The 18,117-nt window shown below is 44.5% G+C and overlaps 1 protein-coding gene across 4 annotated transcripts in view; it reads right to left on the minus strand.

Annotated features, from left to right (window-relative positions):
• Positions 1–18,117, minus strand: part of Msra (methionine sulfoxide reductase A) — a 319,877-nt gene that overhangs the window by 185,662 nt on the left and 116,098 nt on the right. For 3 of the 4 annotated variants that reach the window (NM_053307.2, XM_087585478.1, XM_087585479.1), the window contains exon 2: positions 9,079–9,147. In NM_053307.2, the coding sequence (NP_445759.1) occupies positions 9,079–9,147 (69 nt within the window). Of the gene's footprint in view, positions 1–9,078; positions 9,148–17,410; positions 17,614–18,117 lie in introns of those variants that run through there. The other variant, XM_087585477.1, reaches the window with a different exon arrangement.

Below are 18,117 nucleotides of genomic sequence, written 5' to 3' on the forward strand. Positions count from 1 at the left end.
ACACATGCAAGCACACATGATGCACATACACGGTGCACACACACATACACAGACACATACATACATAGATACCTATATATAAACACAAATACAAACAAACAAATATACACATACAAATTACTCAGCATAGAAAGGAAGAGATAGGGTTGGGTAGCTCAGCTCCAAAAAAAAAAAAAAAAGCAAGAAAGGAAGAGATATAACACTCTAGGGTGTGGTTGGACTGTGAGACATTCTGTTGTGTGAAACAAGCCAGTGACAAATGGGTATTGCTTGACTCCATACTTAAACACCCACAAGAGTCAGACCGATGAAGACAGAGGGAGGTTGGGAGTCGTTAGGGGCTGGGGAAAGTGGGTTGAAGACAGGTGTTTAACCACATCTTTGCAGGATGCTAAAGATTCATAACAATGTAAATGCATTTACTAACACTAAATTGAATGCCTAAAACTTTAAGACAGTAACTTTCCTATATGTTTTTTTAACAATCAACTAAATTATATCATACACGTGATCTTATGTGTTGCTGTTAGAAAACACCAAGACAATTTCATGCTGAGTTTTATATACTACAAATTTATAAATATGACTTATACTTCTTATCTGCATAATTCTTTTTAAATGTTATTACATTTACTCATTTATGTTTTTGTATGTACAGGGAAGTGGGCACACATGTGCCACAACATACATGTAGAGATCATAGGACAATTTGTGGGAGCTGGCTCTTTATTTTCGCCATGTGGGTCCCAAGGGTTGAACTCTAGTCCCCAGGCTTGGCAACAAGTGCCTTTACCCACTGTGCCATCTCGCCAGCCCTATTTTTCTTTGATCTAGCAGACTTCAAATTGCTATGCCCTGTATCTATTGTCATGTGTTTTACAATCAAACCCAAGATAAATAGCTGAGGAGAATAAGAGCAAGAGAAAGAATCTCAGTTCTACCTATACTTGACCCACACTTCTCAGACGAACTAGTCGGGGCTTCCGGTTCCACTCTGTGGGAGCCTGCTCACCAGGCATGTAAAAAGCCCTGGGTTTGGTCCTCACTGCTCAAAAATAAAATGCTAGCTTGGTTCACTGAGGCTGAATAATTGATTTTGTTTTTGTGGTTGTCTACATCTGTTTACTGTCTGTGAAACATGAGTGCAGAGAGAAACAAAGGAAACACAACTGAGAGCAGAACAATAGAACCATAAGCAGTCTCCAGCCTGGTTTGGTTTTTTTTTGTTTGTTTGGTTGGTTTAGTTTGGTTTTTTTGTTTTGTTTTTGTTGGTTTTTTGGGGTTTTGTTTTTTTGCATGCTTTCTTGGAAATTTGAGAAATGTCTGCCACATTTGCAAATTTTCATCCTTTTCTTACCAAAAAATAAATAAATAAAAGGACAGGCCTGTTGGGTGGGGATTAGGAGAAAAGGAGGATGATAACATTCATAACCAGCTGGCTTCATACTGAGACCAAGATCACTTTTCAGTGCATGGGAGGAAGCCTGGTCTGGGCTAGTCCAGTCCAGGGTGGGAGGGCTTTGCAGAAAGCTCAGTACTGGGACCTGGGTGACGGGAAGTCTATTCTCAGAACACAAGACTGTCACCCTCAGTGTCCTGGAGACAAAAGTCCTGTCTGGCATTATGAAGGAGGGAGGGGAAACCAACGGAGCTGAATGAAGCTGAGGTCACTCAGCAAGACCTTGACAGGGAGGGGTGGCCCAGCACCGCCTCTAGTGAGACAATGAGCAGTGCTGTGGGGATCTCATGCTCCCTTTGGCCCTGAAGCATTCTCTACAACAGTCTGACCCAAGTCCCATGCTGTCCTTGTCCTCCCCTCTTCATCTGCTTGACTGCACATAAAAGGGGCAGGAAACTCCTCCAGCAGCACCCGAGGTTTCTGTAGCTACTGTGGTAAATGTCACCTTACTCCTGCCCAGGAGCATCCTTCAAGTACAGACATTTCCCACCTGAACTCCACTTACCACACCCTACCAGGATGCCCCACCAACAGCCCATGGGCCTATGGTAGCTCTAATGACAGCCCATCTCAACATTCTAAAATTACAAAGATTTTTAAAACTCGATTGTGTGGTTCTTACACATGAAGTCTGTAGATGACAACATTGTATTACAGTGGGAACGATGGAAATGCCTGCAGAAATCACGTCTCTTCTCCCCACTACAGACAAGCTCCCTGCTCTCTCAAAACAACATAGCTACACTTGCCCAGTCACACCACAGGCCCATGTTCAGAGGTCTCCATACCCCATCCCTCTGTCATCAGGCCTGTCTGCATCCAGGAATAAAATGGAAGTCAAGATCGTCAACAGGAGAAAAAAATACAAAAAACAAATGTGCCTTAAAATATATCCCAAAGCTAGGGATGTGGGTGGGAGAGATTTTGCCTTGTAAGCAGAAAGCCCTGGTCTCCATTTTCTGTACTGCACAGAGAGGACACGGTGGTGCATGACTAGAAACCTAGCACTAAGAAACTGAAGGTAGACGGATCATAAGTTCAAGGTCATCCATGGCTCCTAGCCACTTAGTGAGTTCAAGGCCAGTCTGGGATCTGTGAGATCCTGTTCTACAATGTCTACAATGACTAAAGACTGCCCTTGAAGGTGCTTCAGAGGACATAGGGCAGTGGTTCTTAGCCTGTGGGTCACGATCTCCTTAAGAGTCAAAATGATTCTTCCACAGGGGTCACATGTCAGATATCCCACATATCAAATATTCCTGTTATGGATCATAACGGCAAAACTACGGTTGTGAAATAGCAATGAAATAATGTTATGGTTGGGGGCCACCACAACATGAGGAACTGTATTAAAGGGTCTCAGCATTAGAAGGTTGAGGACCACTGAGCGAGGGAGGGGCTCTAGCTCTAACTCCCATTGTTTCCTCATCTTGGATGCTTGCTCCAGTTCTCAGCCTGCCATCCCATCAGTCTGTGGGCATAGATGTGGGCTTAACTGCAAACATTTCCAGTCGTCCTCCTCAGCCTTTCCCCTGGAACTCGTGGCCGACACTCTTCCACTCCCAGACCCAGCTTCAATAGTTTTCAGTCAAGGTTCAGGGAGAAACCCGCCGCACCGGGATTTGATTATTTACCAACATAATGTTGGCTGCAAGCCAGCGAGACACCAATACATTTTCCTTTGAAGCCTGACATATTGCCTGCTGTTTCTAAGTCTGTTTTCTCAGCTGGCCAACAAATAACCAGGACTGTTTAAAGAAAAAAAAAGTCACAATTCCAGGTGGGGAGGGGAGTGCTGATCTCATGATGGGTTCCTCATGGAATCACTGATCTCATTCTTGCAAGGTGACAAAGGTGTCCCAGGAGTGAAGCACAGTATCCGCTGACAACTGCTGGTCCCCACACCCCTGGGATCAGCTCTCTGTCTATTACTTTGGGCAAGGCCTGCATGGGTCTGGACCTGATGGCAAGAGCAGCAGGTGGCAAGGGTATCAGCATGTCCCCCAGTGTCTTAGAACACTCTGGCATGTGTTCTCCTTGTCGAAGGGCCCCCAAGACAACTGACACAGATCACAGGCCTCTCGGAAGCTGGTCATCTCAAAAAGCTACTGTGAGGTCATCAGAAACCTAAGAGTCAAGAGGGGACAGCAGCTGTTGTCCCTTCCTAATAACTGACATTAATGTTCCCCTTATAGGACTCTACTTCTGAGCAGCCTAGATGTGGACTTTGACATAAGACAAAAGAGTCTTGAATATGGAACAACTTCATAAAAATAGGTTTAAAGCCAGATGTGGCGGCACACACCTTTAATCCCAGCACTCAAGAGGCAGAGGCAGGTGGATCTCTAATTTCCAGGCCAGGCTGGTCTACAGAGTGAGTTCTAGGACAGCTAATACTACACAGAGAAACCATGTCATGAATAAACACAAGATCTGGGTCCAGAGCCTCAGCACCCACATTTAAAACAAACAAAATGAGCATCTGGGTCTGGTGGAGCCTCCCTGTAACCCCACACTAGGGTGAACAGACAGGCAGGTCCCCAGAGCTCACTGGCCAGTCAGCCTAGCTAATTGGTGAGCTTCAGGTTCGGTGAGAGATCATGTCTGAAAAGATAAACTTGAGAACAGTAGAGGAAAGCACCTGCCATAGACCCCTAACCTCCACATCCACCCTGCATACATGCACATGCACCCCTCACACATAGACAAAAATAAGAAAAAAGAAAGCAAGTGTGTTCGCCCCTTCAGGCCACAGCAAACTCTCATTAACTGTCAGAAAGGGATCTTGAAAGTCTAACCCCTGCCTTCCTGCGTGGGTTAGAAATGCATGACTCGAATCCCTGCAGTGATGGAGAGTTCATTACCCCACATCACCGGACAGTGTTAGTACAATATAAAGGGACAAGTTGTAGTCATTTCCCCAACGCCCACCAAAGCGCCTCCCAGCGGGTTTTAGGAGGAACTGACTTTTAATCTGAAGGCATTCAAGAAGGGGGCAGATCAGTTCTGAGGGAAGTCTTCCAAGTGTGGCTCAAGCAGAGGACCTGGTACAGTAACAGCATACAACATCCACTGGCTTGCAACCTTCTTAAACCTCAGTTTGTATACCTTAGTTTATTATATTCTAATATCTACCCTGCTCAATGTGTATTTAAAAGTTATATTCCAGTTACCTGAACCCTTATAAGCTTAGACCGTATTTTAACATAATTTCTAGTTCTTTAATTGAGACAGGAGTCTTATTCTCTCACTATACAGGCTGGGTCAACATGGAACTTGTGATCCTCCTGTCTTGAACCCCTACATGCTGTCATTACATGTGTACACCCATGCGCAGTGTAGACATTGTTTTCAACGACAAGCTTTCATATTTGAGAATATTGGTTTGGATGGCAAATAGATGTTCAAAGACTGTACTTTAAAGTCTTAAAGGTTTTAAAAATTATGTGTATGGATATGTGCCTGTGTGTGAGTATATATGTGCACATGAGTGCAGCAGGTATATGAGGAAGCCAGAAGGGAGCACCGGATCCCCTTGGAACTGCAATTACAAGTGCTTGTGAATGACCTGACATGAGTGCTGGGAACGAAACTCGGGTTCTCTGCAAGAGGACTGCGCTCTTAACCTCTGACCCAACTCCTCTTTCAATTCTAGCTTGTGACCAGCATCTCCTGTCCTTCCTTCACCACACACCCTTCTCCATTAATAAGCTTTTATTTTATTTGTTCTGATAGATCCTCTTGTCTGTGGAGAATTTTCCAGAGGAGGAGTAGCCGTTCTGAACTGACAACACTTCCCTGACCCTGGGGGTTATAGCCTAATGCTCTGCTGAACAGAGTGGCCCACAGCCATCAGCCGTCACTTTCATTAAAATATTGGAGTGGAGAAAAACCTTCCTGAGACAGGCATGGAGATCTGGCCAAAGACGTTGTCATAGGGGAGAAAGTAGACGCAGCTTGGCCGACTCTTTCATCCCCAGATGCTTCAGTTTCTCTGCCCACTTTGCGGGACCACTGCACAGATCAGAGGGAGGGAAGCCACAGGGTGCTCTCAGATAGCACAGACAAAGCCATTAATTACATAACTGCAAAATGTTCACTTTCACTTTTGCAGAGTGTATGCTTCCTTTAACCTGTAAGTGCAAGCACTAGCAGCAAGCCTGAGGAGGACCAGGGACAAGGGCCTGTGGCCTCCCGGACAACATCGACCCAATCCTGAAGGGAAGGGGAGAGATTTGGGGGAAATATTTACCAACAGACTACAAAGGGCAGAATAAAAAATGCCTTGAGTTTAGAATAACTTACAGAGATTGAATGCCAGAGACCTTGTTTAAGGAGTACCTCTGATCAACAGGTACAACACAACACACTCCTGTATTTCTCACACCAGAGTGGCCTTGATCCTCAAAGCCAATCTAAAAACCTAACTGCAGCTCAGCAGTCACCATCAGACTGGATTAAAGCGTAAAGCTGCCATGTAGGCATCCCACCCAGCATGTTCAAATCTTCAGGCATGAGATGAAGCTACAGTTGGTGACATTATTTTGGCATAACGTATTGAGACCTCCAAGGCTGAAGGAGGAGTTTGGACAGGTAAAAAGTACCACTGTTGCTCTGGGTAACTGACAGGCGGGCAGATGCAGCCAGTGCTGTCTGCATTATTTGCTACTGAAATCGAAGGGGGTTGGGGGGAGCTGGAAGAGACTTCGCATTTTCCCAGCAAATGCTGCGTCTCAAGAGTCCTTCAGAGCACTCTGGGAACACACGGGAGTTTACAAATCAATTTACTAAATTGGCTTGGCTGGAAATCATGCTTTTGTGGGTGGATCGGGCTGAAAGACATTTTTTTAATCTATAGGGCCCTAGTGGGGCTCCTTCAAGCAGTGTGGAGAAAGGTGACATCAGAAAAAGGATGTCAGTTCCAAACCAAGTAGGTTCCGGCTCAAACCATAGCTCCAAAGGCCCAGCAGCCCTGGGTAAGTCACATGACCTCTCTAGCCCACCAGTCCCTTGAACACTGGCAGGATCAAAGTCAAGTGTTGTCTCAATCTGGCCTTTTCTGTGCAGCTATAGGTGACCCAGATGACAGGAGCCCTCCCCGTGCCAACCGTTCTCTCATCTCCCATAGCCAGGTGGACAAGTGACAGGAAAGGAGCAGAGCTCTGGAACCCCCATTGTGCAATGACTGCATACACTTAGCCAAATTAGGAACTTCATTTAAGCAGCAGAGAGAGCCAAGCTGCAACTTCTAAAGACAGAATTTTTAGATGTCAGGCATATGCTATTTTCAGTTCTGTATAATTTTGCCCTTTAGATATTGTGAACTTGAAGAATTCTGCAAGTGGTCTGTCTCCTTTTGTTTGTTCGCTAGTTTGTTTTTTAAATGAGCCCTCAGATATATAGCAATCCTTCTGCCTCTGACCCTGATCCAAGTGCAGGGATCCTAGGCACTGCTACCACACTTGGCTCAGAGGCAGCTTTTTTCATACCACACCAATCGGCCCGTTGGCCAATTGCAGTGCACTTCCCAGGTCTGACAACTGAGCCTGAGGTCTTGAGTAAAGAGGAGGCAGAACAGAGGGCCCAGACCTAGAGAGGCCCCAGGATCCACTCAACAGAAATCTAAAGCATGGAGAGGTAGTACATTACCCTAAGTCAAACTTTGGTGAGGTTGTAGCAAATCTCTGAAAACCAATATGGAAGAGAAAAGAAAAGGAATCTTGACACAGAGTCACATGCCCTGATGTTTCCAACTCTGAGGTCAATGAATGTTAGTTCCCACTACATTGCAGGGGACAGAGGCCTGCTAGGACAGACCTGTGTTGCTTGTCACTCTCATCAAGGTATGTACTAGTCATCATTTTGTCAAACATGCCAGAGAAAATAAGTTATTGTTCATTGGTTGAGTCCATGATGGTTCAGCCCATCATGTGGAACCCATGGTAAGGCAGAGGACTGGAGCGTGGAAGCCATGGTGTGGCAAAGCTGCTGATCTCCTGGGGTCTGGTAAGCAGGTATGGCAGAAGGCAGACTGAGATCCCAACAGGGACTTCAAGGGCACCCCCCCCCCAATGGCTTCACTCCCTTCCACGATGCCCTCTCTCCCCATAGTGCTACCAGCTGAGCATCTGGGAACATTCCAGACTCAAACTATAACAGTACAGAATGTAGTTTCTAGCATGTCATAGTTGTCAAATCTGAGAGACTTAGACAAAGATAATCACAAGGATGATTTGCACATCGATAAATAGAATAGTTCGCTCCAATGAAATTACTAGGGTACAAAGGTTAATATGACTAAATAAAAAATCCCAGTGAACATTTTAGACTCTAAGAGACAGAGTATGCATTGTTATGTGAAGTCTTTACTGGAACTGAAGTACCCATTTCCATTTCTAAGCACAGTGATTTTTAACCACAGATGGAGACATCTTAAATGGTGATAGCCCATTGGAGCTGGATTGACCGTTAGGAAACACTGGAGACCTGCTACATAATTCCCCAAGTGTCCCTCCTCTGGTTTAGTTCTGATTCTACATCTGGGACTAAGAGACCCTTCTTTCCTTAAAGTATTTGTTTAGGGACTGAGTTGACATGAGGCAGTTTTCCAAGTCAAGTACATTTCAGTGCCTACAGCAGCCTTGTGCCCTCGCAGAGATTACCAGGAAGAACGCATCCCAGTGGATGGCTGCTAGAGGAAGTGTCAAGTCAGGTGACATAAGAATGTCTAGAGTGTCAAAGATCCGGAGCCTATCCACAACGTGAAAGAAACAAATGTGAGAGACAGCTGGACCTCCAGTTAAAATTCTGGTGGTCAGAAGTGGCCATGTCCGAGAGGACCTCAGGGCTTTGCTGGAGAGAAAACGCTAGAGGCAGAAACAAGGAAGGAGAGAAGTAAGCCGATGTAAGGAAGGGAAGGAGGAGAGGAGGCAGGGAAGAAGGGAGGAGGAAGGAAGGGAGGGAGGGGCAGGCAAAGCACTGCAGAAGCAGGGACATTTGGAAGGCAGTGTGGGAGACAGAAACTATGGAGGTGGGAAACATGGACAAAGACTTCTTCACCACATGGTGAATTAGCCAAAAAATTCAGCTCAACCTCACAACTATAATTTTTAGGAGTGCAACTAAGGACTGGACTCAGCTCTGCTTGAAATATTTTTAATTAATGTTTTCTACCATTGAATGTGCTCAATTCATGGAGAATAAAGAGATTATCCAATTAGGAGAGAGAGAGAGAGAGAGAGAGAGAGAGAGAGAGAGAGAGAGAGAGAGAGAGAGACAAAGGGGGGTGATGAGGTTAATAATAACTCCAAACAACTTGACAAAGGTATATATCTATGTGAAAAAGAAAGAAAGCGCAAACCCTAAATTTGTGGACAAAAGAAATAGCAAACTTACAGTGTGATATCTGGGCTGTCAAAGTTAGACAAGAAAACACACTGGATTCTACAAAGTAAGTATTCCTGGGCCCAGAAATTACTAAGAACTCAAGAGTTTTCTTGGCTGTAACGACTTGTAAATATCTAGAAGAGCCCAGATTTTGAAGCCACTTACTACAGCTAAGAAAGTTGGCAGGAAGCTTTGCACAGTATTTGGGTTTTCTTTCTGAGTTGATATCTTACCAAATACAGCCATCTGTGTTCCCTCTGGGAAAGGTTCAACCGTTCTGTTGCCACTGACATGGTGTTTGGCTGGAAAAAGAAAGAAAGAGATGTGAGTTTAAGTGTAAAGTTTGACATGCATCCTAACACATGTCATTAAATGTGCCAGCGAGCCTGTTTCTCTTCAGGAGTTAGGAACACACCAAAGCTTACCCTCTTAAGAGAGGGTACCTGGTTTTTTTTTCTCTAAATTTGGGTGTATATGTGTGCTTGTGCACACACATGCATGGCCGCATGTGGGGTTAAAGAAGTAGACATATGTTTCTGTGCACATACATACAGAGGCCAGAAGTTAGCCTTGGATGTCCTTACTCAGGTGTGATCCACTTTTGTTTGTTTGGGATTTTGTTATTGTTATTTGTTTGTTTATTTGAGGCAGGGTCTCTCATTGGTCTAGAGCTCACCAATTTGGCAAGGCTCACTGGCCAAGGAGCCCAAGAGATTGCACCCATCTCTGCCTCCCCAGCACAGATTAGAAACATGTGCCATAACAACCACCTTTTACATGGGTTTTAGGAATGAAACTCAGGCCCTCATGCTCACACAGCCAGCACTTTACCGACTAGCCCTTTACATGAGTTTCAATCTCAATGACAGGACATGTTGTTTTATAAATAAATGTGTTGGGGTCCAAGTTCTTATAAACCTGGACCCCTGAAAAATGCTGGACCCTTGGTCAGAGGGTCTCTACTGAAGCTGACCACACCCAGAGAACAAGGGAATCCCTGTAATCCAGGTTAAGTAATGCTCACTATATTGATGAAGTTGGTATTTAAGTAAGAAGTGTAGCAGCAGGCTATGGCATCACACTGCAATTCAAGCACTATTACAACTGCCTTGAGGACCCCATGGATATCCAGAGCTTCTCAACAGCCCCTCAGCCCTGAAGTCTCACCACCAGTGTAGAGCAAGGGCTGGCAGAGATGCAATGAGTCTCCAAGTTAGGGCTTCCAGCACACACTTGTTCTCAAGACCCCCAAAGAGAGAACTCCAGACAATGCTCCATCTGAACACATTTGATAATTTGATAATGACTTGGCAATGTTCAAAGTCAAGTATTTACAAAGGAAATAAATAGGAGGAAAGGCTAAATCATGACATTCAGTATCCTTGTGACTTAAGGGTCACACTAGGTCTACTAAACCCTGGCAAAGGGCAACAGGATACAGTCTGGGTGAGTGCCAAAGGATCTGAGCCATAGAACCATCTGGTCCAGGTATGATGAGGTATGACATTAGATTGAGATGGGACCATGTCATAGGAGGCCATAAGTTCCAATCTAAACTGTGGGCTTCTCAGTACCCTCTGCAACATTGCCTGGGTGATGTAGACCCTATGAGTCTGTCAACCTCCTTTTAGTTTATAGGATTCTATCATTTCATCTCAAGGGTTTCCATGGGTTTGCAAGTAATAAAAATCAGAGAGAAGGGAGGGGTTGCTAGTTCAGGGTGGAGATAGACAGCCCTGCTCAGCAGCTTCCTATGGCCCTCAGGCACTGTTGGACACAATCAGCAGAGATATAATGGAAGGTTCAAGGTGATCCTGCCATGCTCACTCAGATGGGTAAGCTCCCTGGTTGCTGCATCCCTGTAAACAGATAGAGGCCAAGCCTTCGTCCTATGGGTAGCCCTGGCCTATCCCTTAACCTTGACCAGTGAGTTTGAAATGACACTTTTACCCATCCCAAGAGTCCCAAACTTCTTCCTTTAACCCCTAACCCTACCTGTAAGAATTTAACTCAAGGGAAAATGTAGGTGGGAAAAAAAGAGGATATACTTAGCAGAATGTAAAGTTCCACTTATCATAAGGAGATTTCACAATCTGCTTAGAAATTATACTCATGACTTTATCAAGTGCAGCTGTTCCCTCTGAACTAGACATGACCATCACCATCTTGAGTCAAAGCACCTGTGATCAACCGAACACTACCATCAAGAGATCAGGCTTAGTATCCTTTCATGAAGTCCCCATCTTTTCATGAGCCCTCCATGCTATTGGTGGCCTCTAGGGGATATAGTTAATCTATGCTCCTGTGAGCAGGTCCAATAGACCCACTGGGTCACCAAGCTAGACTCTGATGAAGACATTTCTTGGCTTGTTGATGCCCTCTCTACCTGAGCTCAATGGATGTGACAGCAATGTATTTGAGCAACACTTAGAGCAATGAAGAAATATGAGAAAATGTGCTTTTCCGACAAGAAGAAACAGTTTTATTACACCATCCCTGTAGTCTACAAGGACAACAGACTGAAATGTGGACACTGAAAGTGAAAACAGTGAGTGTGTGTGCTGTGTTTATTTTTATTCAATACTGGGGTTGGGGATTTAGCTCAGTGGTAGAGCGCTTGCCTACGCAAGGCCCTGGGTTCGGTTCCCAGCTCTGGAAAAGAAAAAAAAAAGAGTTCTGCTATTTTTATTCAATACTGCATTTGTTACTGTTGGGTTATTTTCTTATTTTCTACGATGAAAATACTTCAGATTTTAAAAACCCACAAAACCATAGACTTCTCTGTACACTTTTTTCCTTAGTGATTGGCTTCCTGGGCAGGCCAAGGTCTATAGCCCAGGTGAAGCTCACAAGAGAAGATGTATCCCCTGTGGCATCATGGTGGCATAGGAGATAGGTCCAGACCTGACTGCCTGAATCATTGCCTTAGGAATAGGCCACCATCCTGCCACCTCTTGGGCTTGCTTCTCCTCCTGTACTACCCACAAGTATGCTACAAATGTCCCCAAGTCTAGCTCGGTTCACCTCCTATGCCCTCCTAATCACTCACCCCTCCCTTCGACTTGTCTCAGGACCTTTGACTTCCCTGTCTGACCTCTAATGACTTCCTTTCTGTATTCCTGACCCATTCATTCTTCCCAATGTTATCACAGCTTTTTTTCAACATGAAAAAAACTCTAAATTACATGACATAAACATCCAAATACCTGCCTGTATCCATCAAAACTGCTACTGATACAACAACATCTGAGCATTAGTCAGGGAGGAATTCTTCACTTGGCTCAGCCTCAGAGTGTAGGTCTGTCATAGTGGGAAGGCCAGATCGCCTGCCAGGAAGCCTAGAAGGACCTGTGTTTGTGGGCTCTTTCCCTTTTCCTCTTTTATTCCACCAGGGCCCCCCAAGCTACATGGTGATGCCACTCATGCTCAGGGAAGGTTCCCCACCCTTTTTGTTAATGGATTCACCTTCATGGACACACCCAGAGGCACGCTTTGTGAACCTTCTAGGAAAGTCAAATGCAATCAAGTTGACAGTCAAGACTAACTACATTTCTCCCATTTCCACTGGCTCCCCAGAACTCTGAGGCTAGAGTCCGTGCTTTTGCTGGCCTTTGAGCCTCTGACTTCAAAGTCTCTTCTTCCTCTACTAGAGATACCTCTGCCTTGACCACTAGGGTTGCATTAAACATTCCTGTTACTACGTGGACAGAGACCAAATCACCTAGGGACTATAAGGAGGGCAGTGACATATCCTACTTCTCACAACCCCATGATTCCAGCATGCAGTGACACAAAGGTGTTCAGTAAGTATTTGTTAAGCTAATAGATGAAGTAAATAGCATTTAAACGTCTCTTCAAGCAAATATGAAAGATGATGTATCGTATTTGATCCAGTGAATAGACACATGTACACTCACAGACACACCCATTCTGCTATATTACTTAATGGGCGACAGTCTAAGAAACAGATTATTAAATACTTTTCTGTATGTTTACACAAACTAAGCTGGCCAAGACACTACTAACTTTGCAATGAAATCTTAGTGGGCCACCATCAACTATAGCCTGTTGTGACTCAAACATTGTTGTGACATGTGATCAAATGGATTATATCTGTCTGTGTGCATGTATGTGTGAGTACATGTGGAGACCAGAGAACAACCTCATCTGTCATTCCTCAAGCACCACTTGCCATGTTTTTTGAGATATCATCTTTCACTGACCTGGAAGTCACCAATTAGGTTAGGCTATCTGGCCAGTAGTCAGGGACCCACCTGTACCTGACTCCCCAGCATTAGAAGGGCAAGCACACACTCCCACACCTGGCTTGCCTAAGAGTGCTCAGGTCCTCGTGCATGCAAGACAAGTACTTTAATAGCTAAGCCACTTGCCCAGTCCTATAATGTACTGGTTTTTTTTTTTTAAATATAAAGACCATGTTTCCCTCATAATAAAGGTGAACATTTAAAATAGCCACTCAGAAAAAATGCCCCAGTGGGTTGGCCTAGATAGCAGGGTGCTAACACCTCACCTTCATATGTTGGGGCCTCCTTCCTAGCTCCTTATCTCCTTCCCTCTGGGAAGACTCAATCCTGAAGGAAGTAGCCATGAAAATGTCATACATTGGACAGGAAGGAGGAAGTCTGTGCTGTCCTCTCTGATGAAAGGCCCCTATTTCCTCCTTCATTCCAGAGCTGGAGGCCCAAACAAAATCATTTCTATCAGTTGATTTTGCATTTTCTTTTGGAATACAGATCACCAATTCTTATGTCTGCCCTGTGGCAGTCTATGCAGCATTAGCAAGCAAGAGCTAGGACAGGCCAGGGAGACAGGCTGGGCTCTGGAAGGAGATTACCTGACCTTGACCCTCCCCCATGTCCTGGCTATATGACCTTGATATATCATTAACCTGTGTGACACTTTGTTTCCTCCTTTGAACTACTTCCTGGGTGGCTTTGAGAGTTACATTAGGCATGTAAAGCCTGACATACTGCAAATGTCGCACAACTATCAGACTAACGTTGAAGTCTGTGTAGGAGATTTCTATCAAAAAATAAACAAGATTTGAGTCAGGAAACAGTGTCCTCCTCCTCTTCCTCCTCTCGTTATAAGGGCTCAGAGAGTCAGTTATCATTCAGAGACAGAACATGGAATGAAATCACCTGTCAATCCTGCCCTGAGTGAATGAAACAGAAAGGTGGGACCAAAAACAGTTGTTGTTTTCCTCCTCACTTTTACCAATCAGTTGCAGCAACAACTGCAGTCGTTCCCACTCATTTATGGTGGATGGAATCCAGGTTGATGGGTCGAACTTCAGACAGTACCAACCTTCTACATACTGTTTTCCTCTGTCTGACTGACAGCCTTGCTACATAGTACCAGAGTTAACCTGTCCTTCTGTATTTGTTTATTTGTGGAATTTGAGGGGCGTGGGGAGGTTATTGTTTTGTTTTGTTTTCCTTTTGAGTTTTCCTTTTTTCCTGGTGCCTCCTTTAAGTCATTACTCATAAATTTCTGGGGCATGATTAAGTAAAATAAGGACTACTTTAACACAAGTAACTGAGTACTGCAAACATCAATTTGGTAACCAAGATGGCTGCCAAGTGGCTAATGTATGGGAAGCCAGACAAAGGAATGATCCATATCCTAGGCAAGGCAGAGTGGAATGGTGCAATATTTCATCATGTTCCTCAGAACAATACACAGCTTAAAATTGTTTAAGTTGATGACCTCTAGAATTGTTTGTTTTATTGTTTTGGATTATAGTTGATCCCAGGTCACAACACCTGAAAAAAGCAAAATTTCAGATAAGAAACAATACAGTATACAGCTCTTGAGTAAGGAAAGTAGTGGGAGGGGCATGTGAGAGCCCATTAAAACCTAGACATGACAGCACATGGGAGGTAGAGGCAGAAGGATGGGGAGTTCAATGTCATCCTCAGCTATATAGAGACTCTGAGGCCAGCTTGGGATATACGTGACCCTGTCTCAACAAACACACAAAATCCAGCAATAAAGGATTTGTACCTGGAAGCCAAAAGAACATTGCCCATTGAAACTCTGCTATGACAACATATCTTAGGTAGCTGGAGACCACAGAACCAGACATCCTTTAAACACATTGCATTGGTTAACAGTTTGGGGGTGGCACAGGTGTTTGTAAATTCCTAAGTTTATACTTCAAACTCAGTGGTGTGACTCACAACAGAAACCAGCTAGCTCACCAAACAGAACAACAGTATATTAACTGAGTCCTCACTATTGATTCCTGCAGGGAAGGACAGGAGGGGTGACAGGCAGAGACATCTGTGGCCCAGTCACAGCAGGGTAGAGGCCTCCAATCTGGCTGGATGAGCACATGTTCCTGCCCCTGCTCCCTGCTCAGTGGGGGCCCTTCCAAAGCCATGTGTGCAGCCCATGGTGATGATGTGTCCTCTGTCAAGGGTATATGAGGATGGGGGTGGATTTTCATCTATTCTGAAAGCCTCACAGTTGAAGAACACAAAGGTTAATGTAAGCAAGGGTCAGAGTTAACTCTGCCAGGCATTTTGAAAGGGGCTCGGGGGACATGTTCAAGGCTTTAGAAGAAGGCACTGATGCTACTATATTTTGTTCTGTGACAGTCTAAGATGCTTCAAATGTTATAGCAGTTTCCTTTCTTGAACAAAGGACAGCAGACTGCCTAATAGTATGTCTGCAATAATTCAGATCCATACATAACCACCCGGCCCTAAGCTGCCTGAGTTGTATTCAAATTATGATGGCTAAACCTGTATCATGTGGATGAAGAAGATGGCAGGTGACAGGAAAATAGAAGGCTGGAGAGCAGACCTCAGTCTTTAGGTTTCTTCTGAGCCCAGGCCCCTCCTGACTGACTAGTCAATAGGGTATTGCCCAGTTAGAGAGTCTAAGAACAATGGCTGCTGTCCTGGAAGTCCAGCTCAGCCACTGGAACTGAGTCACCACAATGTGGGAAGAGCTTTGGACCTGACTATGCCCTCAACAAGAACCTGTCACAAAGTACTAACCTTACTTCAACCCACAGGCACTGAGGGAAGGAGGTCTGAAAGCTGAAAGCAGGACACAAGCTTAGCATCTATGCCTCCATTTTGTGTCTTCTCTTCTGCCAGCTATTTGCCTTTAAATCAGATTCCTGCTCAACCCTACAGTAGGCATTCTGATCATGTAATCTGATCATGTAATTCTGATCATGCTGCCTCTGGACTAGTAATGTAAGGCTGATTCGCCTCAACTTTACCTAACTGCTCTTAACCCTTCTTCAGGACTAGAGATACTAAGTGAGATATTTTCAAGATCCCAGGAACACGAGTTCTTATAGACAGGTCACCCTATGACAGGACTTTCACCACTAAGTGGTAACAATCACCCCATGATGAGCAGCCTAAGATAGCTTCATACACAGGAGCAGCGGTCTAATGTAGAGAACTGAGTGAGTAGATCGAGCAATACCCATCCTTAGAACCACAGGATCCTCAAAGAACCAGACCTGAAACAATGACCACACCATTGCTTACCAAGACTACCAGACAGAACACAGTTGACCCCATTTTGTTCCTTCCTCAAGCACTAGTCGGTATTCTCAAACAGAAGGTTGAGAATACCAGCCCTCTGCTTCCCGATGTGGCCATACCCAGTAAGAAACCCCTTTCTTTATGTTTCCAGCCCTTCAAAGTAGTAAGTGGCAGAAAGTGTTTCATTTGGGACAACGCCCTCATCCCAACAAAATAGCCTGTTAAAAACAATTGTGGAGGGGGTTGACTTGGCTTATAATTTCAGGTTATATTACTTCACTGCAGTCTTAGTGGCAAGTTCTTGAGACAGCTAGTCAAAATATATCTACAGTTGTGAGGGCTAAAATTATATTTTAAGTTTAAATTACTGTGAGGTCTATAAAACAGAAATACCTCTAACCTGTGAGCCCCACTTGCTCAAGGACAGAAAACTTCCTGGAACACTGGGGGCTGCTGTTCGTGTAAAGCAACAGGCCATGTGTTCTCACTGCTGTAAACAAGCTTGGTTGCCCCAACTGCACAGGGAGTGCTTGATCACACATACGCAGAAGATATGTAGACAGGAAGTATGTCAGAATGCTTGCCCACATTGGACAAAGGCAGGACATCCCACATACTTGTGCAGCATTTAATGAAGCTTGCTTCAAATTTGGCTTAAAAAATGTAGGAGTGGTTTTATTCTCACCTGGTGGAATTAATACAGTCAGGAGCTGAGAAAAACGGATGCTGCTGCTTGCTTGTTTGCTGGTTAATTCTTGGCTAGCTTTTCACTCTTACACGGTTAAGGGCACCCTGGCCCATGAAATGGTGCTGCTCACAATGAGCTAGGTCTTCCCACTTCAATTAACAATCAAGACAAGCCCCCTTAGACATGCTATCCAGGTGATTCCTTTCTCAACTGAGAACCCCTTCTCAAGTGAGTCTAGGGTGTGTCAAGCTGATAGTTCAAATTAACCAGCACTGCTTCTAAGCAATGACCCCTCCATGATGAACATTCTCACTGAGCCTGGGATGAAAAGAAAAGTCTACTGACCTCACAAAACAAGAGTCTCCCAATCTCTTCCCTTCATTCTTTACACATCCAAGGCGTCTGGTAGAAGTAAGCAGGATTCCCATGTATCCCCTAAGATCTAATTTTAGACCTTCAGTGAAGAGCTTTCTCCATTACACTGACCAGATCCTGCCTTGAGTCCCCTCCACATCAAGGACAGTTTGTATGTTACTCAGATGTAGGGCGGGGACTACGGGGAGGATGGAACAGTTTCTAGCTAAGCATGCCAATGGAGTCCCATCTGCTTTTGGCCATTCTGTTTATACAGTGAGGGAACACAGTGTTTGGGTAAAGGTTAACAACATCAGCAACAAGAACTAAGTTATGGCATTCTAAGACAGAAGGTTATATAGTCATCTCTAAAGCATTACCATATGTGTTTTTCCATGGCATCAGGAAGTGAAAGAGAGCAGGTTATAAGAGCTCTACTCAGGAAGAGAAAGACAAAGATGCAGAAAAATGACAACAGGACATTTTTCCTGCTGCTGTTAAGTGCTAGATTATGAGGGATTTTAGTCAATGAAAAATAAAAGGGAAATTTTTTAAAATCGGTATTTAAAAAATAAAACTGTTTTCTTCTGGGCTCAATTTGGTGTACAGCTCCAGAGAAAATAGCAGGCTTCTCTGCATGAAAATCACCGGCAGAGCCAGTATGCTGCCTGCCCCTCCTGTCAGGACTAACCAAGCCC

Source organism: Rattus norvegicus, chromosome 15 (genome assembly GCF_021556685.1).
Source record: "Rattus norvegicus strain SHRSP/BbbUtx chromosome 15, alternate assembly SHRSP_T2T, whole genome shotgun sequence".
Taxonomy (NCBI): Eukaryota; Metazoa; Chordata; class Mammalia; order Rodentia; family Muridae; genus Rattus; species Rattus norvegicus.